The sequence below is a fragment of the Acanthochromis polyacanthus genome, chromosome 18 (genome assembly GCF_021347895.1).
Source record: "Acanthochromis polyacanthus isolate Apoly-LR-REF ecotype Palm Island chromosome 18, KAUST_Apoly_ChrSc, whole genome shotgun sequence".
Classification (NCBI taxonomy): Eukaryota; Metazoa; Chordata; class Actinopteri; family Pomacentridae; genus Acanthochromis; species Acanthochromis polyacanthus.
In genome coordinates this window covers 6,847,892-6,875,397 of record NC_067130.1, presented here as the reverse complement: position 1 = coordinate 6,875,397, position 27,506 = coordinate 6,847,892, and the positions used below count along the sequence as shown (strand labels likewise).

At 40.6% G+C, this 27,506-nt stretch overlaps 1 protein-coding gene across 2 annotated transcripts; it reads left to right on the top strand.

The window, feature by feature from the left end:
- Positions 1 to 27,260, top strand: rnf34b (ring finger protein 34b). Of its 2 annotated transcripts, XM_022194593.2 has the most exons (8): positions 1 to 144; positions 10,720 to 10,938; positions 14,222 to 14,752; positions 19,021 to 19,083; positions 19,206 to 19,407; positions 19,507 to 19,530; positions 19,692 to 19,733; positions 23,497 to 27,260. In XM_022194593.2, exons 1-8 carry the CDS (start codon positions 139 to 141, stop codon positions 23,679 to 23,681), a joined length of 1,272 nt encoding a protein of 423 aa, XP_022050285.1. In that variant the 5' UTR covers positions 1 to 138; the 3' UTR covers positions 23,682 to 27,260. The 2 variants fall into 2 exon arrangements, with proteins under 2 accessions (XP_022050285.1, XP_022050287.1); XM_022194595.2 differs by lacking the exon at positions 19,692 to 19,733.
- Positions 27,261 to 27,506: the final 246 nt, after the last annotated feature.

Below are 27,506 nucleotides of genomic sequence, written 5' to 3'. Positions count from 1 at the left end.
CTCTTGGCCATTACGTTATGCTTACTCCACACACACTGGCAGCTGGAGAGAGGGAAGACGTAATGGTTTGATTCCCTGTGCACTTGCAATGGTCGTCGTCCTGACATTACTCGGCAGATTCCTCGAACGGGAGGTGCAATGAAGGTATGTGACTCCACCTGCAGCGGATTGATAGCTCGGATTCATTGAGGAGGCCGGTTTTTATGTGTGGGGTTTGCGCACGATCCTGCACCTAGAGGCAGGGAATACCCCAGACCTAATGTCAATTAATTTCCTTCTATCAACAGGCTTAAATGCAGCATTCACGGTTTGAGTTGTCTTCTGATTTCTGCTTCCTGCTGCCCTTCCAGCGCTGTCACTGTTTTTTTATTCCCTTGTCGTGCGAGGAAGCCTTGAATCGCTTCCCCTTTGCATGTCCAGCCGTCCTGATAAACACTGGGTACAGTGTGTAGCCTTTTAATGAGCCTGCTTTGACCCCTCAGTGTGGTAGTTCAGTGGACTAAAGCCGGAGCAGCGACGTCCATTCATCGTCAGGCTTTAATCCGCTCTAACGAGATCGAAGCTGCGGTCAGTGAGTGAGTTGGTGCGGGGAGGTTTCTCAGGAGGAGGCTGAGGATCACCTCTGAGGTCCGAGGCTGTGTGCAGGAGTCTCCTTGCTCTCTGTGGACTGTGTGTTTGTGTGTGTTGGAGCAGAGGCAGCGGCGGGCTGCAGCACTGGGAGGTGAAGGTGATGATGCCGTCTGGCAGCTCAGGACTGATGGTGATGAAGAGGATGGCGATGATGTCATTGGAGCTCTGGTGGTGCTGGTAGCAGGTTTCTGAGAGGTGAAGCAGAGCTGACACTACAACCGGTCATCTTCATTATCATCATCATCATGAGCAGCAGCATCAGTCACTTCTGAGGATAGTCAAAGCGGCTGACAGTTAATCACCTGTTATTGCAGTTGTACTGTAGCCGGCTGGATGGTTTTCATTAGAGGATCTCTGCATGCATCAGTGGTTAGTTTGGATGGTGGATGCCCTCAATCTGGAAATAGCTTTCTCACTGCAAGAGGTGTGAAATAAGACTGCACAAAAACACAAACAAAGCATGCAAATAGTGCATTTTCTGACTTGGTGTGAAAGTAAAAAACTGATTTGCAATGTTTTGGTTAGAAAACGGTTTAAAGTTTGCAAATTATGCAGAAAAAGTTTAGTTTAGTTTATCCACATCCTCATCAGGCACTACTTTAACCAGTGTCTACCAAAGGCCACTCTAAAATGCTGCTTTATTCAAATGACACGATCCCACAATTGACAAGAAAAAGACGACAACAGTTTGTTTTGCATGCTGGCATCTCAGACAGGGCCTCTGAATGTCAATAACTCCAACATTTGTCACCTGAGAAGCCGTTTCAGACAGCGTGGTAGAACACACTGTCGCCACATGATGCTCAACAATGTGATTCTGTCAGTCAAAATGTCCACCAACTTCACCAAACCCTTCAGGAAGAGTCTGACAACACCCCACAAGCCAGAACTAACAGCCTAATACTCAACTCTACTGCACAGATGTGACTTGCCATAGATTTGTGATTTCTGGTCTGTAACGTCACTGTGTTGTTGTTGTTATTAGAGCCCTGTTTTCAAGGACATGTAGTTGGACATTTTTTGAGTTTCCTGGTTAAACAGAACATTTCTGTGAAAGGACAGACAGTTTATGATCCAAAGAAAATACATACAAGCTAGGAGAACATCAACACTTAAGCAGTGCACGCTTAACAGCAGATACACAGCTAACACTGTAGCTTCTAGCCACATTTCTGCATTTGTCAGTTTTTTCCCGCTGCAGAATTTCTCAGTGCAGCACGTTAGTTGCCACTTTGAAGATAAGGGCCACATCTAATGATTATTTTCATTGTCAATTAATGTGTTGATTATTTTCTTCCTTTTCTTATAGTTTTGGTCTTTGAAATGCCAGAAATTATTGAAGAATGTTGAACAGACAAAAGACCTTCAGTTTACTGTCAGAGAAAAGAAAAGAAAGCAAAAAAAGTACACGTTTCAGAGGATGGAATTAGAGAATTAAAAGTTTTTTCTTTAAAAAAATTATATTGTTTAATAGATTATCAAAATAGCTGGCAGTTAATTAGTTGGCAACTAACCGATTAATCGTTGCAGCTCTTGTGAAGGTATTTTCTGTGCTTGTATTTTGTCTGTTTTCTCTGTTTAAGCTGCACTAAGTTCAGTTCATAGGGCCACTAGTGGTTGTATCTATCAGAAATGCGCATTAATGTATGGCAGGGAGGATAAAGTCTCAAAAGAAAACAGCAATGTAATGCATCCAGTGATATTTTGCGATATATATTTGCTTTAGTTGCTTTTACCCATTTTCTGATGTGTTTTAGAGTAATGCTACGCTTCTGTGTAGGTTTCATGCAGCATTGGACATTTACTAAAAACCTATTGTTGTTTTGATTAAATAGCATGATGCATCCTCTCTTTTGTCTTTGCCTCCGAGGTGAATTTGCTCCACTGTACTGCATAAAAGTCACAGCTGCAAATACTGGTTACTTTTCACTATCATGCTTTTAGCTGCGCTCCTAAAATCTAATGTGCTGTTAGAGAATAAACATGCCGACAGTGTGTGAAGCCTTCAGAATTACTACAGTGTTTTATTGGTTCAGGCTTTAATCGCAGAGGACATGATTTTATACTGTGTACCTTCATTCAGACACAATGCAACAATAATGCACTGACAGATTGATCTATTATTCACAATGAGTACGACACATTTGGACTCATTAGCATGTTTTCTGCAAATGCATTTTTTTTGTATTTAAGCATTTAAATACGTTTTTCACGACTGCTTATCACAGTGTTGTGGAAGATAAGAGAACAGAGGGCTTAAGTCTGTGAAGTTAATTTTCCTAAGGCACATCATCACTCACTGTGTCCCAGGAAACCAAAATGGATGTGATGTTTTATTGACTAATCTGGTTTAAATTGAAAAGCAGCTTTTCTGCCCCTGTGGAAGGGACGGTGTTTAGCTGGATTGTGTAAGCATGTGTCTGAAAAGGGGAAAGATTGCTGTACAGTAGGTTTCATCAAGGTCATATTTTTTTAGACCTCTAACTGGATCCATGATAATTTAACATGTATGTTTAATTTTCAGATATTTTTCAGTCAGAATCCTCTCAACGTTTCATTTTCCCAGCCGTCAATGAGCACATACTTGAATGTTGTGGGAGCAAATCTCTGCTGAAATTCTTAGATGTAGCGGGTGATGCAGCACAGTGGATCACACTTCATTCCAAATGAGACTAAATTCACTTGGGGCTGTCTTCTAAGAAGTCTAAAGCTATAAAGAGAGTCCAGGGGGCATAACAGATTTCTGGTGATGGTTGTGAAATAGTCCCATCGTGCTTTTATATTGCAGAACAGTCTCCACAGCAGTCATTTGCTGTTTGTATTGCGGCACCAAAGGCGAGAATCCCGCCCAAAGGGTTCCTCTGCGTTTGGAGTAGACCATGCAAATCTGCTATTTTGTACACAGAAAACCAAACTTTGCTGGTAGCATCTTGACTTTTATGTGCGTAACTCTCCAGACTTCAGTGGATTTGACGTCCGCAGGCCACAGCAGTCTGCTTGGGTAATGTGTAATCTATATGAAATATTACGTTTAGTCTCATCACTCTCACACAAACGACGAAAGGCGGCAAACGAACAAGTTTATTTTCTCTGACAATATTATCTCCGGTATAAACAGGCAGCTGGCTCGGTTCACTTTTCACAGTGTGAGTGACATTTCCAGATGATGCAAGGGGGAAAAATGAGAGACGGTGAACTGAGAGGGAGAGGAAATGAAAGGCGAGAAAGAGACGGTGGGTGATGGAGGTATATCTGATGAGTTTACCCTGAAAATCCTCATAATTCTTTGTGTCTGGTGCATATCTGTGAGTTGATGGCTGCAATGTGATTACAAAAGCGTCGACTTGGTCTCAGGAACATGACACAAGATCATCTTAAAGACTTTAACATTGCATTCCTGCAGCAGACTCCAGATGACAGGCGCACATATTAGAAAATAAATCCACCTTTTCATTTATGCATGCTTCTTTTCTGCAGAAACCTACATTACCCACAATGCACCTTAATCAGCACCAGCTCATTCAGAGATTCATGCTGTGCAGTGCTAGCAGCAGCTAATGTAGCTTGTGTAGTTTTCAAAGTGAATTTTATCAGACTGACTCCCTCTGACGGCTTTAATCAGTGATACTTCCCCGTCACAGTCATTGCACAATTATCTGAGCCGACTGCAGTTATTTTGCATAATTGTTCGAATCGGCTCCATTCACCTGCATAAAAACAGCTGGATGATGATATTTCAATTACATCTCCATGCTGTTTTGCGTCTCCTGCTGTTTATCTGGAGGCGCTTAACTTCTAATATTCGACCGGCTGCATTTCGACGAGCATCTATTGACATTACCGTCATGGATTTAGTTGCAACGCCAAACAAGAGCTGTAAACAGACTTCGTTGTAATCTTTTAATATCTGGGTTGCAGATCACTGAGCGGGACTGATTTATGTTTCATATTTTATGATGTTTCCATCAATGTAATGGAAAACCTTTTAATTGCTTGGCTTCCCCTCCCCCCTGTTTTTATTTGAGAGGTCGTAGTGTAGAGAGGCAGGAAACATGGAGGCAGAGAGATGGTGGGGGGGCATGGAGCAAAGGTCCTCAGGCAGAATCAATATGTGGATGCTGACATTATGTGGTGTGTTCTTTAACCAGGATGCAACCAAGGCCCATATAATTAAAAATACAATCATATTTTGCAGGACTTTTTGTACCATAGTTGACATTCTTGTTGTTTTCAGGTCTAAAATCAACATGGCAGCCTATAACCAAACACCACATGGCATTTTTACACAAAGATTCTTCTAAATATTATATATACAGTTGCATAAAATTGAAATTGAAAGTTATTTATAAAGATGTTGTACACCTGCTGACATGCCATAAATCCACACTTGACTCACACACTACTTTATATTAAATAACTCAGAAAGCCTTGGAGTCTTGCCAATCTTTTCTTCAGGAGGAAATGACATCATGTGGAGCAGGTCATGTGATCTGGAATTAACGCACTTCCTTGAGAGGTGTTTTTGTGATGGTAACTTGGTTGAAAGTGATTTCATATAAAATTTGATATATTGCAAAAAAAATAAATATCTGTCATGATTATCTCAACTTAAGAAAAGGAACACAATCAAAACAAATTTTTAATAAGCTCATTTTATCATTGTTTAGCTAATTAGAAGGTGGTTGTTATTAAATTGGGACGGTTATTTAGTTGACTTTTTAGTGACATCTAGTCATTTTTTTATTGATAAGTGATTGTTTCCTAAATAAATAATTATGGAATGTGTAAAGACATGATCATAATGAACATAAAAACATTAGTTTTTTACTTTTAATGAAAATGTATGCAAGGTATATCCCATGCCCTTCAGAAGTCCCTCAGTTATACACTGACCCACTGCAAACTGCATGACTACAATGATCACACAGCTTAATCGCCACTTCAGCATACACTGAACATTATAACAGTCATGAAGGGGGTTTATTGCTGGACAGCATTAGTTTTTGCAAGGTATATCTAATAAACTGGCAAGTGAGTGTTTATTTTTTATATCATAACTGAGATTTTGCAGACTCACACTTAAAGGGATAACCAAACAATTTACACTGAACTTCCATAAAGCTGGTGAGAGTCCGATTTTAAAAGTAAATGTTAGAAATCAAAGTAGGAGAGGCTGAGATTTCCTGACTTTTAATCGCTAATGTGCTTCAACTTCTAAGTATACAGCATCCTACATTTTCCATAATGCAACTTAAGTGCATCCTTATTACCTAAATGACTGTGTGTTGTCATTAGAGTTATTTATTTCAGACTTCCTGAACTACTCCACTAATCGTATTAGCCGCTTTAGACGGGTGTATCAGTGTTGTCAGAACTCTGTGAAAATGATGCAGCTCAATGGAAGTTAAAAACTCTTCTTACTTGCTGTCTGACTCACCTCGGTTGTAGTTAAACTCTCCAGTCTGTCTGTGACCCATTTAGGCCTCGTCCCACACAGTTGTGTGTTGCTCACTTGTTGATGCTCGATGCAGTTTTTGAGTTTTGATCATCAAAAGCTCATTTTATGAGGTCAGATCACTGTTCGTCCTCCCCTGTGGGTGTTCCTATTTAAATCTCGGTTAATTTTTGCTGCTTTCCCCTCTTGGTGGATTTGTTTGTGTGTGTATGTGGGATTGTATTGTCATATTCCTGCAACAGTGTGAGAAATATCTGAATTATTTGCTGGAGAAATGACACATAAAGGTGATAGAGATGACAAAAAACACATAGAGTTTTCCCAGAGGCGTAGCTGAAGATAACAGACTGCGGAGAAATATCAGTGATAAAACAAACAAAACAAAGAACAGTGTAGTACATGCGATGTTTGCACTTGTCACTTGTTTTTCGGGACTCCCTGCCCGCAGAGCTTACAGTGTGCTAATTGAAGTGACAGAGGGAGATGGTGCTGCTGGCTCTAAGCCAAAATCAGACTGAATCCACGGCCAGGCTGCAGCGGCTCCTCATCTGATGCAGTAAACATCCTTTCAGGAGGCTTCGCTCCCGTATGAGCGAGGCTGTTTCTAACCAGGGAGACTTTTTTAGCAGCTCATCGTCAGGTCAAGTTTATGCCACAGGCTTTAAATGCAAGTTGTTATGCATCGTGGTACGTCTGCAAACACAAAGTTAGAGGAGGATCATGAGAAAGTCAGCTGCTAATGCAGAGATTTACTGAGAACAAGATGTACAACCGCAAAATGAACTAAATGTTCAGGCTGAATTAGTGGATTGACTGCATTTGCCAGCTTTCAATCACTGTAAACTGGATATTTATAGTTTTGAATTAACAAAACAAGCTATTTAAAGATATAACATTGGGCTATGAGTAGACATTTTTTCTTTCTTCTCCATTTTTTAGACAAAAAAAGATCAGTTAACAGAAAACTAATTAAAGGATTAATGGACTGTAAAATAGTTACAGCCCCACAAAACCTGAACTGAATTTAGTTTAATAGTTTTTATCACTATAAGGCAGAATATTTTCTGATCTAAATTGTCAAAACAAGCTATATTAAGATATCATCTTGTGCTGTGAGTTGACATTTTTCTTTCTTCTCCATTTTTTTAAATGGAAAAATGATCAGTTAACAGAAAACTAATTAAAGGATTAATGAATTTTAAAATTAGTTTGAACCCTACAAGCCTAAACTGAATTTAGTTCATTAGTTTTCATCACTGTAAACTGGATATTTTTAGATTTAAATTGTCAAAACAATCTATTTTAAAATATCAAATTGGGCTGTGAACTGACATTTTTTATTCTCTGTTTTTTTTTTATTAAAAATTGATCAATAACCTGAAAAATAACGAATTAATTCAGAATTAATGGGTATTGAATGTAGTTGCAGCCCTACAAAACATAAACTGAATTTAGTTTAATCGTTTCCATCGCTGTAAACTGAATCTTATCAGATTTGAACTCAGAAAACGAGCTATTTATAGATATGACAGTGGGTTGTGAGTAGACATTTTTCTCTCTTCATTTTTTTAGATGAAAAAAATGATCAGTTACCAGAAAACTAATTAAAGGATTAATGGATTGTAAAATTAGCTGCAGCCCCACAAAACCTAAACTGAATATTTTTCTATTTTAATTTACAAAACAAGCTATTTAAAGATATCACCTTGGGGCTGTGAGGTGACATTTTTTCTGAATGGAAAAAAGATCAATTAACTGAAAAATTATTAAGGAATAAATGGATTGTAAAAATGAGTTGCAGCTCTACAAAACAAACGGATTCAGCTGATTAGTCTAGAGATAAACAGATTGATAGATGGACAGCAGAAATGCTAACAGATTCTACCAGACGCTGCTAAATGAATGAATGAGCTGCTGGCCTGAACTCTGCAGACACGTCCTGGCTGTCTGCTTGCAGTGGGGGTAGACCTTCCTCCTTCTTGTCCTGACTCCACATATAGTGCCTCGCTCCTAAGATTACATAACAGCTCCCTAAGCAGATGGGTGAGGTCAGATCACAGGGTGTTTGTGACAAGTCGGAGCAGAGCGCTGCTTTAAGAAGAGACGTGGCAGGACCCTGTGAATTCCATTGTTTTCCGCATAGAGCCGGGAACCACAGAAGGCTTACATTATGCTCATGTCAGCTATTGATTCTGCAGCCTGGGGAACAACAGAAGACATATTCTCTCCTGGCTGTCCTCCCCCTCCCTGCTCCTCCTCATCAGTATGCTCCAAGGAGCTGTGGCTCCCATCACGCCATCTTTGCTCCCTGGTTTATAGCCGTCTTGTGATCAGAAAACACGTCCGGCTGATTGTTTTTGCGTGGCCACTCGTGTTGCTTTACACGCTGACTCCAGCTAGTTTGGATGTTTGCAGCGTCCGCCTCTTCCCACTTGACCTACACGAGATAATTGTGGTATAGCTGAGGCTCCTCGCATAGCCTCTTATTCAACGTCACTCAAAATAATGCAGTGGCTGGGAAGTTTACCCCGCAGTGCTCTTTGGAAAATATCATTAATAAGAGATTTTAAGAGTCTCTGCTGCTGAATTATCTCGAACCTCAAAGAGCACTCAGAAAGATTATCTCCCTCTGTCTTTCTCATTCATCGATCTTTTTCATTTTTCTGTCTTCACTCCTACCAATTGAGACTAACTACTTAAGTGCGTTAAATCAATTATTTGTATCATTATAAGGGACTTTATTTTTTCTACTAATCCACTACAGTTGAAATATTGCACTTTTTGCTTCACTTTATTTGGTAACTCATGTTGGATGTAGTTTCAAAATAATATGACAGCAAATAAGTTGTGATTTCTTATGAGAACTTTATCGTGTGAACATTACTACACCACTAATTGTAATCCAATATTACAATATACACTAGTGTTCAAAAGTTTGGGGTCACCTAGGCAATTTCACACTTTTATTCATGTGCTAACATAACTGCACAAGGGTTTTCTAATCATCAATGAGCCTTTCAACACCATTAGCTAACACAATGTAGCATTAGAACACAGGAGTGATGGTGGCTGGAAATGTTCCTCTGTACCCCTATGGAGATATTCCATTAAAAATCAGCTGTTTCCAGCTAGAATAGTCATTTAGCACATTAGCAATGTCTACACTTTATATCTGATAAATTTTATGTTATCTTCATTGAAAACATTGCTTTTCTTTCAAAACTAAAGACATTTCTAAGTGACTCCAAACTTTGAATGGTAGTGAACATCATTATGAAGTTAGTTGTTTTGCATAACGAGTTGTTTGTTTTCTACTTGTTATGCATGTTTGGATGCTTGACTTTTGTTTGGAACAGACAATTTTTGCTCTATCATGTTGCTAATTTTACCAAAATTCCTTAAAATATCTAAGTATTTCTTTCACCGCTGACCTTCAGCTCTTTTTGGCGTTACAGAGCAAAGTTTCGATGTCATGGAATAAAATGAGTATATTTATCCAATAATTTGTTTAATTGATAACCGCCAGCGATATCAGTCAGCAGTCAACTAACTAGCAACACAAAATGAGCTTAATGGGCTGATAGCTGTTTTTAAAGCAGTCAGATAACGTGGACAACTCTAATGTTGAACACAGTAATCAATGGGCCACAGTAATGCTGAGATTCTGAATTCGGACGCCATTAATCAGAACAGGAGACTTTGATATTGTGACCCTTTACTAACTAAACTCCCACAATGCTCTCTGTTTGCCAACACAGAACTGCTAGTTCTGCAAGTCACCTCCTCGTGTCACTACAGTATCAAACAGTCAGAGACTCCATCTGGTTGGGTAACCTACTGCAGCAAATTTACTGTAAATTTTCTGCCATGCATCTCCTTCATCTTCTGCAATCAAACAATCACTAGATCTCCATCTACTTAAACAGTTTTTGTGCTGCTTTGTGAGACAGCACTTTCCACCACCGTCATCAACACGCCGAATAAGGGAGCATGGGTCTTCTGGTCTGATTCTGTCATGAACCACTCTAATGACAAATGCAATCAACCAATAGACCCCAATGATGCTGACATAAGAAATTCCAGCTTGTCTATAAAATGAGAATGCTGGTCAGGAGGCATTAATCATCACTTGAGACTTCCTCATGGCGGCCCGTTTATTAGCTAAACTCCTACCATGCTCTCTCTCTGATGAGGACCATATGTGAAACAGTCACATTAACTTTGTGGCCTCACATTCCTAAAGAATATTTACGTTTGCAGATTTAATGTACTGTATAGTCATATGTGTTGGATATCTCTAAAGTTGTACACTCGTGTGTGGGTCTTTTGATCTGGTTCTAATGGCAATTACAATCAACTAATACACCACAATGATGCTGACATGACACATTTTAGCGTGCCTACAAAACAAAAATGCAGGCCAGGAGGCATTAATCGTCACAGGAGACTTCCTCATAGTGGCTTTTTATTTGCTAAACTCCCACAATGTTCCCTCTCTAATAAATCGTATATGAAACAGTCAGAGGACATTATATGGACATTTCTTCACATTTATAAAGAATGCTAACATTTTGCTATTTTAAAGTGCTTTGTAAACGTACATGAGTGGTTCTTTCGGTCTGATTTCTCCCCAGGCGGGGGCATCGTCCATGTGGGCGTCATGCTGTGGGCTGCTGAACGAGGTGATGGGTACGGGCACGGTGAGGGCGCAGCAGCCGGGGTTTGGAGCGGGGGCGGGGCCCTTCCGCTTTGCCCCCAGCGCTGGGTACTCCACCTACCCCCCCACCAGCTCAGGGAGCGCCGGGCAGCTGTGCAAGGCCTGTGGACTGGCCTTCTCCGTCTTCAGACGCAAGGTAGACACAACTCCCATTCATTGTTAATACAGACCTATATGTCCAGACGTCTCTGCATGTTTTCTGGCTTCGCTTTACGTCAGTGCTGTGGAAAAATCGACTGGGGGAAGGAGCGTCAGCAACGAACAGTCAGCTTCTTTTTATTTTTTCACAATTATGTAATCATTGCGTGCAGCTGTGAGCAGTGACACGACAGCACGGTGCATTTAAGGAAACACGGACCTCCATAATTACAGTTTCTTCCTGAACAAACAGTCTGAATGCAGAAACCTGCAAAATCATATGGATTTCCTGAAACTAATATTTCTTTCATTTCAATGTGAACCAGTTCCATATTATTTTGTCCACTCATACGGTATTAAACAAAAATCCATATTAAAATAATGGGATTCTTTTCACAATTTTAAAGGCAGGATATTGTTTTCTTTACTGGCATTCTTTTTTTTTTGAGAAGTTGCTATCACTCCACCAGTGTTCTGAAGAACAACTTTACATTTATTTATCTATTCTTTAAATACAGTGGGCACACTGGAAAAATGCCTCTCTCAAAAAAAAAAAACTTATTCCAAAGAACTTTTACCTTGAAATAAATGAAAAAAATCTGCCAATAGAACTTGTGAAAAAATGGCTTGGGAAGATTTCTGAAAATAAGATATGATATTTAGTATATTAAGATCTTAAAATTAGCTGGAAAACTTATTTTAAGCCGTATTTTACCAGGATTGTCAAGCTTAGGTGTCTTGAAATAAGCCAGATATGCTAAAAAAAAACCCTGTTTTTCACTCAAAAATAGATTTTCGCTCTCATGTGATCTCCTAATTTGAGATGTATTAATCCTCCTGTTGTCTTCATTTACAGGCAGCAAAAAATATTGTTTCCTTATCTGAAAAAAAATCCAAAAATTCAGCAAAAAAATTCCCAAATTTCTGAAAATTTGCAACAACAAAAACGTTTCAGGAAGAACATTCCAATAATTCCTTAAAAATTTCCTTTAAAAGTTGTATTTTTTTAATAAATCCCCCAAATTTGGCAAAACAATTCTTGTAAATATTTTCAAAAAAATGAGTAAAAATCTTCCAAAAAAATTCCTAAAAATATCTAAAGTGATTATATATATATATACCAGTAAAACTTCTAATATTTTCTTTAAGAATATTCACAAAAAAATCTACCAAAATCCAGTGAAATTCACTGGATTTTGATAGATTTTTTTTGGTGAATATTCTTAAGAAATATTTTTACTATTTCTTTTTTTCCACCAAAAACTGTTCAAAGATTTCCCAAAAATGTTGAAAATGTGGACATCAGAAGTTTCACTGTGAAAATATATATTTTTTTCCACATTTTCAAACTTTAAAACGGGTCAATTTTTACCCGCAGGACGACACGAGGGCTAAACTTATTTTGAGTTTTCTTGTAAAATACAATTCAAAACAAGATAATTTCAAGATTGTTTGACTTAAGAATTTTAAGATGCATTGTCTTAAAACAAGTCCCTCCATCTTGCTGAAATGTCACTTGTTAAGTGAATTTATCTTAAATCAAGTGGAATGAGACATTTTGACTAAAAATAAGACAAATGGACTTGGTAAGATTTTGAGTTTTTGCAGTGCAGGTTTCTTCTGCATGCATGTTATTTTACTGCACACATGGTTTTTCTGACATTTAGGTCTCCACACAGCTCAGCGTATCAGAGTTTAATAACAGAATATATCTGCCTGACAGTCTGAGACACCGGAGAAAACGCCGCAGCGCTCAGCTTCCTCTCTGCGTCAGATTGCTCTTTCTTCATCCTCGCACCAGTTGCCTTTTCTGACGGGTCGACTCCCATTCGCGTGTCAGCGTGATATTTTCATAGTACGGGAAGAAGGCCTGCCGGGGGATTAACAACAAATGATTGAAGAAAAGTGTCTGTTACGGTGGAAATGTGCCTCTGGTGGACCAAGAGCACGTTTGTGCACAAGTGATAAGGAAATGTTTACAGCCGTGGCTGACCTGCTTTCCGGCCCATTTGAAGTGTCAATCTACTCAGCTGCTCTGCATCAGGAGACAGTGTTAAGCCTGTAAAATGTCAAACATCACCAGGAGCTACAGATAGCGTACTTCTCTTTTCTTTACTCCTTTCTTATAAATGACTGGCCCCTGTTTCAGATGTCTATATGTGGATATGAATATGTGTTAATAGGATTATTGGTCCACAGAAAAAACACATTCCAGTTTTAAAAATTAACCTTCGAAACCCCAGGCATTTGTTTTGGACATTTTCACTCAATGTATGCTCATTTGTCGCTGCCATAAAAAGTCCTGCAACTCTATGGAAACAGTACAACAATAGCTAGAAGCTGACAGAACTCAAAAATATCTTCAGTGCAGTAGAAGACAGTTACAATACAAGTCAAAAAAAGAGAAAAACGAAAGTTGAATTTCTTAAGATTTTTTTTAAAGCATCTGGAGTCACCGTGTGAATTTTTACCAATGCTTGATGACAAAATATTGACTGTAGAACATTTTTCTTACTTACATTTTAAAGTTGCTTCTGTGCTTGTCTCCTGTCTGGTCACAGAAAAGTTGAAAATCCCAGAATTTTTTTGACGTGACTGTTGATTTTTTTTTTTTTCTTACAGGATCTAATTAGTGCAAATGGTTTATTATTAGTAAATTTTACATAATACATATAGAATAAATTAAATAATAGTAAATTTGAATTTCCCTCGAGATTAATAAATTATCTATCTATCTATTTATCTATTTATCTATTTATCTATTTATCTTATCTTATCTTATCTTATCTTATCTTATCTTATCTTTCTACATATGAAATGTAACAATTTCAAGCTTAGATTTGGTTACATTTTCCCCTGGAGCAACAAATGAATAGTTGAAGGATCTTTTTGAAAGTTGAAAATCAGTTTTTATAATTTCCAGCTCTGATGAGTGGCATAGTTCTAAAAACCAACATGCTTTTTAAACCTGCCAGCGGGTTTCTATCCATGGAAACAGGAGCTTCAGTGACTTCAGTTGGCCCATTTTTATAGCTCCAATCAGATGAATCCCTCACAGTGGATTGTTCATTTATTCATCAAAAGTAACACGGAGGGTAAACAGTTTAATATGCTGACAGATGTCAGACATCAGGGATCATTTAGTGATGATAAAAACGATTTCTTAACTGATGTTGTTGTGGAAAAAAAAACTTGAAGAACAAGTTTGGTTGCTTCACTCAGAAGAAAAAGAATAGCTGATCACATCCCGTCTGTCTTTCGATCTCTACTTCCCATTGCAGCACATCTGCTGCGACTGTAAGAAGAGTTTCTGCGCCCTGTGCTCGGTGCTGCAGGAGAATCTGCGCTGCTGCACGACCTGCCACCTGCTGCGAGGCACGGCCTTCCAGCGGCCTCGACTCATGCAGCTCCGAGTGAAAGACCTGCGCCAGTACCTGCTGCTGCGCAACATCCCCACCGACACCTGCAGGGAGAAGGAGGACCTGGTGGACCTGGTGCTCTGCCATCAGGGGACGAGGGAGACCCCGACGGCGGTGGTGGAGGAGGACGAAGAGGAGGAGGAGGAGGAAGAGGAAGAGGAGGAGGAAGAAGAAGAAGGAGAGGACACGCATGAGGAGGAGGAAGAGGAGGAGGAGGAGGAAGAGGACGGTGAAGGTGAAGGGGGAGATGACACTGACAGTCTGCACTCGCTTCCCCACTCACGTGCCGCCTCGCCTCCTTCTGCGACGCGCTCCACCTCTGAACAGTCGGTCCTATCCGCCTCTCAGGGAGACGTGCTCAGCCCAAGTGACAGCTCAGGGACCACCAGCCAGGTCTGTGTGCGCAAACACTCAACAGATACTCGGTGTGTGTTTGCATGCCGAGCTGCGTTTTCTGCAGCCACACACACACACACACACACGCACGCACACACACCATCACTCATCCCCTGATTTCCATATGCCATACTTCTCTCACATCTGTCCTCATTCTATCCAACATAATTAATTTCAAAGGTGAAGTCAACTTTTACTGCAAGCTTCAATTACACTGGAAAAAATGCTCCTCTGTTTAAGATGCATTGTCTTCAAACAAGTCCCTCCATCTTGCTGAAATGTCACTGGTTTAGAGAATTTATCTTAAATTGAGTGGGTTGAGACATTTTGACTAAAAATAAGACAAACAGATTTGGTAAGATTTTGAGTTTTTGCAGTGTAGACTCCTTTCCTTCAACTCTCTAACAAACAAACACCCCCTTGTGCATGTCTTTTGTCACTAATTTCATTGGATCTCATGCTTTGTTCTTTTCTTCTGTGTTTTTGTTATGAATGAAGCTTTCCTGCTTGAAATTCTGCTACATTTCGGCACTTTTTTCCCTCCCTCTCCATTGATATTAAAGAGGCTCAGCGCTGCACTGCTGGTCCGGTGTTCAGCACAGCGTCCATGTGACAGCTGGAAACAGCTGTGTGAGCTGTGTGTTTAGCACAGAGCCCTCAGACCAGGCAGCCAGGCAGCTTAAGCCTTTTGCCTTTTTTAGGTCTGTTACATAGGCTGATTCTGTTATGTAAGAGACACACAGGTTGAGAACTCCCCACAGCGTCACAGCTCGCAGCCACACAGCACAGACACTACAGTACATCCCGTCTCTCATCCTTTATAGATTATATCTCCCTCTGTGATTTTACTTTGTGGTGCGTATATTTATTTAAGATCAGCAATTATATTGAATGTGAAGACTTGATGATAAAAATGTGTCAAGATTTCTGCAGCAATCTGCCTTAAACCTGGCTAGATTTTGATCATAAATTTGAATATTATGTATTATATAATGTTGTCCTGCTTACTTAAATCAGCCGCAACATTAGGACCCCTTGCCTAATGCTGTGTAGATCCCCCGTGTGCTGATAAAACATCTCTGATCTATCGAGGCATTTCCTCTGCAGAGCTTTGAAGGTGACCTGTGGTATCAGGCAACAGCAGAAGATCCTTAAAGGTCCTGGAAGTTGTAGCTGCAGACGCCCGATCAGATTGAGAAGTCAATACCTTGGACTCTGTCATGTTTATCAAGCTAACCCTGAACAGTTTTGCAGTGTAGCAGAGAGCATTATCCTGCAGAAGGACACCACTGCTATCAGGGAATACCATGAAGAAATGTATCGTTTTGGGTAGAAAGTTGTGTCAGAGTAGCATCCGCATGAAAGCCGGGACTCACGTTTTCCCAGCAGAATACTGCCCAGAGCATCACACAGCCTCTGCCAGCTTCCCACAGTGCATCCTGCTGCCATCTCTCCCCCAAGTAAACAACGCACACGATGCTGTCTGCATGATGTACAAGAAAACGTGACTCATCAGTTGAAGCCTCCTCATGGCTCCGTGGTTCACTTCTGATGCTCACATCCCCTCTGAATCTGACCCGTCTGCAGCTACTTGCAGCGAGCTACATTGCACTGTGTGTTCTGACATCTGTCTGTCACAGCCAGCAGAAAGGTTTACGAGCATTTTACGCTCTTTTGCGGGATCAGACTGCACAGGCAGACCTTTGCTCCCCACATGCATCAGTAAGCCCGAGGCGCCTCTCAAGTCCTGCTGTTTTGAAGATGCTCTGACCCAGTCGTCTCCCCGTCACGTCAAAGTCACTCACAGCCTCACGCTGCCCATTTTCCCTGCTTCCAACACATCAATGTCAAGAACTAACTCACTGACAGCTGCCATTTTAACCACATTATCAGTGTTATTCCCTCTACCTGTCAAAGGTTTTAATGTTGTGGATGGTCGGTGTACAGTTTCTGCTACTTTTAAATAATTAATCACAAAATTTTTTTGTTGCATTATTGTTTTGTTTTCTCTGAAATATCCCCTGTTCTGTCTTGTTAGCTGGAGCTGAAAATTAGAGTGAACTGAGGTTAGGTTTTCTAATGCACATGTTGAATCAGACCCCCAGAATGTGTCCAATCTGAAAATATCTAAAACGTGTCCCAAAGAGGGCGTGTTTCTGCATAAATCTCAGTGGTCTTTGGGGGAACAAGTCAGGCACCATAGTCCATGATTGTGATGATTTTGATGCAGATGAAACATTTCCGAACGTTTTCTGTCTAAGCAAAAGTAACAAATTGAGCAGATTGTGCAGCCTTGGCAGATTATGCAAGTGCTTTCTAGTACTTTTATATGGTTGAATGAAATCAAACTTCAAGCCAAAGACTCTTTGTGCTCTGGAGAGGTTTGGCGCTTAGCGTGAGGCAGGCTGCTGCTCGTGTGTTTTTGTCTCCGAGGAGTCTCGCCTGAAGGAAAGCATGATGTCTGGGTGAGTGAAGGCATGCAGCGCCGCGACACTGACGGATGAATTATTAACACATCTTGGCTGGAGAGAGACGACGCTCAGCTGGAATGTGTCGAAGCACACAGAGAGAGTTTGACTTTTTACGGCACAGAAGCGAAGACGCTGAACTCTGTGATAGCAGTTATCGCTTGTTTCGGCTCCTCACAAGCTCTCTTTTTGTCAAGACAGATTAAAGAATAAAGAGACAATATTGCCTCCTCAAAGCACATAAGTGGCTGAGATAATACGGAGCCGTGCACTCACACCAAACAGTGCCTGAACTCTTCTGTCGCTCCTTTTGTTCTCCTTTAATGCAGCAAATTCCTGACCTCCACCTTCAAAGAGAATAATTAGCAGCCGAGTTAAGGGGAGCTGAGTCAGTGTTTAAACATCTCTGTTTGTTCATTAGATATCTGAGCAGCTGCAGCCTAAGTTGAACCGCAGATTGTTCTAAAACCGTCTTCTTTATCGTGGCATTGATAGTCGCATGGAGCTGGAAGAAATTATGAATTGTAATCGGGCGCTCTTCATCTTGTGATGGTGTCGATTATCATGGGAAAAGTCAGACTGGGACGGAGATGTACTTTAATTTGCTTCTTTTTTTTTTTTGCTGATTCTGATATAGGAATGAGACAAACGGATATGGATTAGTTTAGTTTGTTATTTTGCCTGTTCAGCAGCCTTTAATGCACAGATAGGAGGTTTAGCAGAAAATCTGTCATTTTCACACATTATGCATCCTCATTTTAAAGGTCCCATGTTGTGCCTCTATTCACCAACTTAACATAGTTCTCTAAAATACATCTGTCAATTTTCAGCTCAGTATGCCTCAAAGATAGGTTGTAATGTTTGAATTTTAGCCCTAGGAGGCTGTTTTGGTCTCTGTAGCTTTAAATATAGCAGAGCTGCTGCTGTCCAGAGAAGCTTAGGCTGCACGAATGCCCAAAAGGCGACATGAAAACACTACAACCAGTCCTTCAGTGGTTACAAAACAGTCTTCAAGCTTCCACCATTTATTATTGTCCCTCAGATTTACAGTTTTCACACAGCTCTGACCTGTGGGCATGCAAGACTTACAACTTAGTAAAAGAAAGGGATTTTTTGTTGTTGTGGGATCATTGTCATCTAATTAAAGGCTAGAGGAACAGTAGAAGTAACCATCTTCATGTTTTCACAAATTTACAATATAATGGATTTTCAACATGGGGGTCCTTTAACCCTTGTGTCGTCCCGCGGGTCAAATTGATCCGTTTTAATGTTTAAGAAATGGGGGAGGGGGGCAGTTTTAACATTTTTTTGGTGGGGGAAAAAAAAAACAAATGTTCAAAAAATATTTCTTAAGAACATTCACACAAAAAAATCTACCAAAATCAAGACAGTTTCACTGGATTTTGGTAGATTTTTTGTGAATGTTCTTTAAGAAAGTATTAGAAATTTTACTGATATATATGTGATCATTTTAGATATTTTAAGGATTTTTTTGGAAGATTTTTACTCATTTTTTAAAAAATATTTACAAGGATTTTCTTGCCGAATTTGAGGGATTTTTATAAAATACTTTTTTAAGGGACACTTTTAAGGAATTATTGAAATTTTATTCCTGAAGGTTTTGCAAATTTTCAGAAATTTGGCGAATTTTTTTGCTGAATATTTAAACTGTATTTTTTGATGCCCGTAAATGAAGACAACAGGAGGGTTAATATTCTAACTTATGAGTTTTAAAATCATTTTGAGTATTTGAATGTCATTAAACTAACCTCCCTGTGTTGATTTCCACTCACGCAGGAGCATGAGGATACTCCAACAGCGTCCCTCTTGAACCTGGAGCCCACGGAAAACATCATAGAGGTGTGATCCCTTTTTTTTTTAAACACCTCCGCAAAGCTGGCAGTCTTTATCCTGTTAGTGGAAACGGATCCGATGCTGCTGCTGATTCAGTGATTACAGCTCTGTCCCCCTGTGGATTGTAGGTCAGCCCGGCGACTCAGAGGAGGATCAGAGCCTCGCTGTCTGATCTCGACAATGAAGAGGCGATAGAAAACCTCTCCGTCCGCCAGCTCAAAGAGATTCTCGCCAGGAACTTTGTCAATTACTCTGGCTGCTGCGAGAAGTGGGAGCTGCTGGAGCGAGTGCACCGACTCTACAGAGAAAACGAGCAGAACAGGAAATCCAGTGAGTGCTCTTGGTCGCATTCATTTGCTTTCTGCTTTTTAATTCGACACGTGCATTTTATGTTTGACTAAAATGCTGCTTTTTCTCCTTTTGCTGCAGTGGAAAACGTGAGCATAACTGCAGGTAATTCATTTTATTTTCATATTTGTGTTGTTGCTAAAGCAGCTAGCTCTTTCTAAATAAGTGAAGAAGCATTTTAAGCCAAAAAAGTACTTTAAATGCCAAATTCACCGTTTCCCAAACTAATCGACTTTCTGTATTGCTGCCCATTCTTATCTATAAAGTGGTTGCATATCCTCCACCTCTCTGCAACAGTGGAGTTGGAGGTAAGACATTATAAAAAGTCACTTCACCTTTTCCATCTCCTCCATGAACCACATCGATGCTGCTTGTACTCATGAAGAGTGAAGGCATGCTGCGGCCCTTTTTACCCACTCGATCCATACATCATCCTGTATGTTATCATATTATGGTCACTTGGAGTCCTTACTTCCTGCCTGCTTCATTATCTTCGCATTCTGTCACTTGGTCCTTTCCCAGAGCTCGTCATCTCATTTCATTCAGAAGGACAGCCTCTCATCCTGTCATTAATGCACTCGCTAAGAGCTTTTACCCCTTGATGAGCCATCATGTTACTTCGATGGCAGCCTGTCTCCATCAGGTGTAATTACATTGTCGAGCTTCCTTGTTGACATAAAGGGCTCGAGGATCATATTAGCCCACTTAGCAGTCAGCAGCGTACGGACAGCAGGCAGGCTGCAGATGGATTGGCCTTTTCCCGTCACAAGATGTGAGCAGCAGGAGCCAGATTTAGGCTGATCAGTCAGCAATCAGACGTTTAGCTCCCATAAACCAGTGATCTGACTTAATTTGCTTCGGTGATTATAAGTGGTTTTGATGTGAGAGGCTGTCTGGCTGCCATCAGACAGACATCATGTATTAGCAGCAGCGCTAAGCTCAGAGCGTGTTTCTGCCCCCGAGCTGTGACTGGAGAGCTGATTGCTTTTCTTTTTGGTATCGATAATGTGTCTCCAGATCAAAAAAAGGAAAACACCACCTTGCACCACTGCTTTGGTTTATGCTTCTTGGCACATTGAAATCTCTTTTATTTTCTGTGTTGGCATCTGATTTCAATTTGGCATGGAAAATCGGTGCCAGAAGCCATGCGTTCTGTTATTTAAGACTAAGGGCTGGATGATTGTGGTTAAATATGTGTTTTATATTTGAGTGTGAAAAAACAAACACATGCAGAAATGGATTTATAGTATAGGTGTTGGTGTTACTATGTATAAAGCAGCATCAAGCAGAAAACTTGCACCTCACAAGGACAGTTTTGCACAACATAGACAATATTTTATCACACTATTCTGAACAAAAATATAAATCCAGCATGTAATATGGAAATATCCAGTTTGCAAAAGAACTGATGGCTCCAAAGTATGCACTAAATTAGAAATGATAATGGACAGATCAGTGAGTCCACTATTTGCATCGGCCACACATCTGCAGCGCAAAGACTTCATGAGGTTGTTGATTCTGGCTCGTTGAGCTTTGCCCCACTCATTTTTAAGGGTTTGGTGAATTTTGCAGACATCTTGGGGGACAGTATAACATTGTTAGACTCGTCCATCCAGAGCATCCCACAGATGTTTGATAGGTGACGTATCTGGAGAGCCTGCAGGCTGCGGTAGGACGGCAACACTGCCTCATTGAGATGTTGTGATTTCTTATCATTGGACATTGAGATTGCTACTGATGAAATGCAGATGTGCTTGTTGTCTGTGGAGTATCCCTAATGGAGATCGACCAAAATGGTTTTCTCAGGACCGATACCAATTACTAGTAGCCGATATTTGGAATTGATATACATTAAATGTTCTATAATATAGCAGGGAACCTGTCATTCATAATTATATTACTTCATAAACAACGATTACTGAATGAATATGTTCCCCAGAAATAGGAGTGATGACAGCAGAGCATCATGTGACCACAGAGGACTCTCCTCTGTTCACTGTGAGACTGATTGATTGAGACGGAACAGTTTCTCAGTGAATTATTCATGCATTTTCAATATAACAGGGAAACTGAGCATGCTTGTGTAAGACTGAAGTGTTTATTGCAACTTCAGCAGCATCTGCTATCTCACCTTAAAAACACAACTCTGCTAATTCACTGGAGCCACTTCTTATGCAAATGTCTGTCCATGTCTGTAAACAGTAGCTTTCAGTCTTGATTGGCTATTACTCGCGACGTATAACCAATCAGAGCTGTGATGTGCTTGAGACCACAAAGTGACTGCAGACAGAAACCTGGCTGCCCCAAAGCCAAAGTACTGCATTTAATTTATTTTATCTGTAATCAGTTAATAAAAATAACAATGCAGATAATCGGTCCCGATAATCGGCCAGACTGATAATCGGTCGATCTTTAATTTCTGCCCGTACCATCACTGCTTTGCAGCACTATCAGTACAATGTTAACATCCACATAGCGTTCTCCTGTACAATGCCAAAGTCTGTTATCGTCTGTGTACCGCTAAAAATGACTCATCAATTAAAAGGATTGTCCTCCATCTTGCTAGCGTCCAATGAGCACAAGTGGTTGCACACTGGATCTGAATACAGTGGTGTTCTGCTGTTAGATCAAGACCTTAGTGTGGGAAACAACGTCACGAACAAGCTTTTCTCATGTGCTTCCTCGCCGTTTGAGTAGACCACACCAAAAACTTCATTAGCATCTCTGTTGCCAACTGCAAACTAATTTGCAGATGGGCTAGCTGGCTGGTGACAGGTGGTTCCAGGTGGTTCCAGGTCATGTGGCAGGTTCTCATTTGTACCACACTTCTGAAATGATTTCTTTGATGAAAAATGGTGGAGGTGGAGACAACTGGCATTCCAGCATGCAGGGCATCAACAACCCATTCTCATCTTTCTCTTGTCATCTGTGGCATCGTGTCATTTGGATAAAGCTACTTTTTAACGTGGTGTTTTAGTCACTGGTTAGGGACTGTCTTTGCGCTGGTCACACTACCTCATCATTGTCCTTTACAGCCTCACCTGATTAGAGTGTGGAATAACTTAATAGTTGAGTCAATATATAATTGAGGACTTTTGAAGTCCATGGGATATATCTTGCACATATTTTTAATAAAAGTAAAAAATTTCATGTTTTTATGTTCATTATGATCATATCTTTACAAATCCCAGAATTATTTATTATGGAAACAATCACTTATTAATAAAAAATGACTGGATGTCACTAAAATGTCAACTAAATAACCGTCCAAATATAATAATGACCACCTTCTAATTAGCAAAACAATAATAAAATGAGCTTATTCAAAAACTGTTTTGTGTTCTTTTTATTAAGTTGAGATAATCATGACAGATTTTTCTTTTTTGCCCATATACCAAATGTTATATGGAAAATAACTAGTTCTACTGTGTCTCAGAAATCACTTTCAACTAAGTTCCCCATTACAAAAACACCTCTCAAGAAAGTGTGTAAATTCCAGATCACATGACCTGCTCCACATGATGTCATTTCCTCCTGAAGAAAAGACTGGCAAGACTCCAAAGCTTTCTGAGTTATTTAATATAAAGTAGTGTGTGAGTCAAGTGTGGATTTATGGCATGTCAACAGGTTTACTACAACATCTTTATAAATAACTTTCAATTTCAATTTTACGCAATTGTATATATAATATTTAGAACAATCTTTGTGTAAAAATGCCATGTGGTGTTTGGTTATAGGTGACCATGTTGATTTTAGGCCTGAAAACAGCAAAAATGTCAACTATGCTACAAAAAGTCCTGCAATTATATGTTGACCCAGTTGTTCCCAGTTAAACAGCTCATAAACTGAACAGAGAACCATTTGCATGCTGCATTTATATCTTTGTTCAGTGTAAATAATAGCAGGGACATAGAAGAGAGGACCAAACAGTGGTCATGGTGGTTGTGTTGACTGTTGTCTAGCTGCAGAAGTTCACCAGCATCTACACATCATCACTGATCTCCACACCGTTTAATGAATCCACAGAGAACGGCTGTTAACTGAAAACATCTCTCGTGTTTCCCTCCACAGATGGTGTCAAAGCTCAGCTGGCGGCAGACGAAAACCTGTGTCGCATCTGCATGGACGCCATCATTGACTGCGTGTTACTGGAATGTGGCCACATGGTGACCTGCACCAAATGTGGCAAGAGGATGAGCGAGTGCCCCATCTGCAGGCAGTACGTAGTACGGGCCGTGCATGTCTTCAAGTCTTAAAACTTTGTGTGTGCGTGTAAAGAGCGGCCCTCAGGCGTGCGCGTGGCCCTGAATTTATCACTGAGGATGAACTGCTGTGCATGACGTCTCACAGGGTCTAATGCTGCAGCAGGCGTGAGCAACTTCCCGGTCTCTCAAACCAGACTGTTGCCTCTGGCCTACCATGGTTTGCCCCTTACTAACTCATATCCCACTTCTCCTCCCCTGGTGGACCGTCGTCAGCTGCACCGGGACACTCACTCTTTCTCTCTTTGGTCTGTTAAACACACAGCGGAAACCCCTGCCATCACTGTCTGCTCTCCGTTCTGTTTAGGTTCCACTCATGGGAGAGAACAGGAGGGGTTGGTCGTGTGGATACTTGAAGCTGGATCGGCTTGGTGTTTGTGAAGAGAAACGGCTGAATGAAAAAATATAAGATTCCAGGGTTAGAGTCGATATGGTTTACACAGTCATGCCACATGACGCCGTGTTATTTCCCTCAGTGTTCTTTAGGATGTGCAATATCAGATTTAAAAAAAAAACAACAGATGTGTTCTTAGAAACGCCGAAACATGCACCGAGTCGTCTCGTCTCGCACACAGAAGGAGTGTGTAGGGTGCCAAAAATCATGCCTTCAGTGGATATTAGGTTACAGCATCTCATTACCAGCAAGCTTGGTGTGACAGTTTACTCTGTTTATTTTTTCTTCCCATTTTCTCAAATAAACTTAAGGAGATAAAGTGTGTACATCTAAACCATTTGACACGTACTTACTGTGTGAAGGATGTGATTGTTCATTTTCTCATCTAAAATGTCTTATGTTAGCTACTTGGTTGCGCCACGTGCAGATCCGGCTGCATCTATTATGTGAAAGTTTATTCTGACACCAAAACACCTGAACTCAAGGTCCACTTAGAAGCATTTTTCTGGAGCTTTCAACCACATTTCAGCCAGATAGTTTGCTTGTCTGTCATGGAGCTGGTTGAGCTACAACAAGAGACCCTCCTGCCTAATATTGTGCCACTAAAACAGATGTGAGCCATCGGAAAGGAACTCCTCTGAAGGTGTCCTGTCATTTTAGATACCAAGACGTTAGCAGAAGATCCTTTAAAGCTGCTGTCCGGAGTTTGAATCGCAGCGTCTCCCAAAACACTGTTGGTCCCACCCTCCCTCTGATTTCGCCCCTTTATTTGTGCACGCGCGCAGTACATGAGAGAAGTGCCCGGAGTGCTGCAGCATCTTGCCTGTTTTGCTGTTTTCCACTCTTCTACATTTAGTAAATAATAAAGGAATTACGTTAGAATTCTGTATTGAGTCTAACTTGTCCTAATACCAAAATAACATGAATCTGCTAGGACGAACGAGTAAAGTTTCAATATGTGATTACACTCGTGTATCCCTCTCGATGACGTTGTTTATCAAACTTAGTGCATTTACGCGTGTATATGGGTTACATTGTTTATTTATTTCTATCTAGAGTTCAGAATTGCATGACTCCTCTGACGAAGAGTATGTCCCAGATGCCCCAACATCTTCCTCCAGAGGATGTTGGGGCTCGCGTCGCTCCCCGACCACGGCATCTAAACGAAGCCGTCAGGCGGGCTATGGAGGCCGTGGTCGGGGAGCGATGCAAGCCCCCCGAGCCAAAAAACGTCCTGCAGTCTCTTGGCCTGACAAGCCGTGGGATTGGTAACTTTTCTGGAAGTTGCTGAGCCCTGATGCTCTCTCCTCCACAAGCAAAACAAATGTGCGCGCGGTTGCGTAGTGCGTAGCTCGCCCACCTCTGCATGGGCTTGCTTGCTGTGCACGTAACCGTTGATTGACAGCATGACAAAGCTGAAGCTCGAACTTGATTGGTCGGCAGCAACCGGCGCTTTTTGGAATAACATGGGGGTCTATGAGAGGAAGGCGGAGCTCAGGAATAAATTTTCATATTGCGTTATACTAACTTTATATTATAGTATCGAACTAGACTAACACATTTAAGCTTTGTTAAAAAATGATACATTAATTGAAAACAAACGGAAAGTCCGGACAGCAGCTTTAAGTCTTGGAAGTTGAGATGGAGTCTCCATGGATTGGACTTGACAAAGAGGTCAAGTCAACACTTTGACCTCTTTGTAAAGTTACTCAAACCCTCAGTTACATCTGGGGTTTTTGGGGTTTGCAACAATGTTTGGGTAGATGGCTCGTGTCAAACTAACACCCCCACATCAAACCCAGGAACCATGTCTTCCCAGCATGACGTTGCCCAGAGCATCACACTGCCTCTTCCCACAGTACGTCTTGTTACCATCTTTTCTTGACCATGCAAAAGACAGAGTCCAGGCCACTTTTCTTCAGCCCCAAACGTAGCAAGCTGCAATGCACTGTGGGTTCTGACAATGTCCTGTCTTAACGGTGTTGAGGTTTTCAGCAGTTTGTGCTACAGTAGCTCCTCTGTGGGTTGGAACCACACAGACCAACCTTCACTAAAGCTGTATGATATGCAAAAAAACCTCATGAGTCATGATCTTAGTGGGGATAGTCATTTTTGGATTTCTTTTCTGCTCAAATCAAAAGAAAATGTGTGATTTTTTTTTTTTTTTTTTTTTTTGCCGTTGCCATCCAGTGCATGTCTGTAGCACCACAACTCTTCATTTATGTGTTTTGGGGTTTTTTTGTAGAATTTTACCTTCATAAGAACTTACACTTGGCCAAATTAATATTTCCAATCACTGGTGAGCCAAACACTTAACACTGAGTCTTGATTATCCTGCATGACCTGTTCGTTTGGAGATGCTCTGACCCAGTTGGCTCTTGTTAAAGTCACTCATATCCTCATACCTTTCCATTTTTCTGCTTTCAACACACCACCTGTAAGGACAAACTACTCCCTTGCTCTCGTATACAGGTTCAATTAACGAGTACGACTTCATTCATCACTGGTTTTAATATCATGGCTGATGTGAACTGCCCAGAAGATAAGAAAGCTTCAGTAAAAGCTACAAAGTGGACCTTGAGTTTGGATATTATTTTATTTATCTTTCAAAGACCCATTCTTCTTTAATTTGGAATAACTTCCACCAAGCAATACCATTGGATTTTTCAAGTCTACCATGTGTTTGACTGTGTTGTCCTTTAATGTCAGATCTTAGGTAACAGGTGCTACTTCCTCTCTTTTTGAGTGTAACATCTCCGTCCTTTCCGTCACGTTGTCAAACACGTCCTTCCAAATATCCATCACCCAGCGACGCGACATGCAGAGGAAGCCGGATTTACGTTAACCTGTTATGCAAATGACACACTTTCTTCTTGTCATGAGATCCAGTGAACTCAGATGTCACTAAAATATCTGTGTACAGTATGCCTGTGGTATGTTTAAAAAATAATTGCTATTGAATCGCTGTTAAGTGAATCGCATAGATAGCTTCTATTGTTGTTTACTGATAAGTTATTAAATGTATATTTTTCCATTTTACTTGGGAGACATGATTTAAAAATTCTAATCAGTGCGAAGAATAAAAATATACCGTTTTTTCAGAATGTATTTCTGCTGGTTTTGAGTTCCATCATGTCCCTCTCTCAACATTAAAGTTGCGTCAGAGTCTTTGCTTTCTAGCACCTTTTTGTCGTCGTCTGCTTCAAGATTCAGCGCTGACACTCGCACCATGCCACTGTAACCAACACTGTAACTCTGTAAGTCCGTTTGTTGATGCTGCTGTTTCTCCAAGATGTCATTCACGGGCAGCTACAGTATTATCAGAGTGAGAGGGCATCATGAGCACTCATAATCCTGGATCTTTATATTTTGAATGTTGAACCTTTTTATTTTGGTAAACAAGAGAAAGTGATTTATTAGATTCA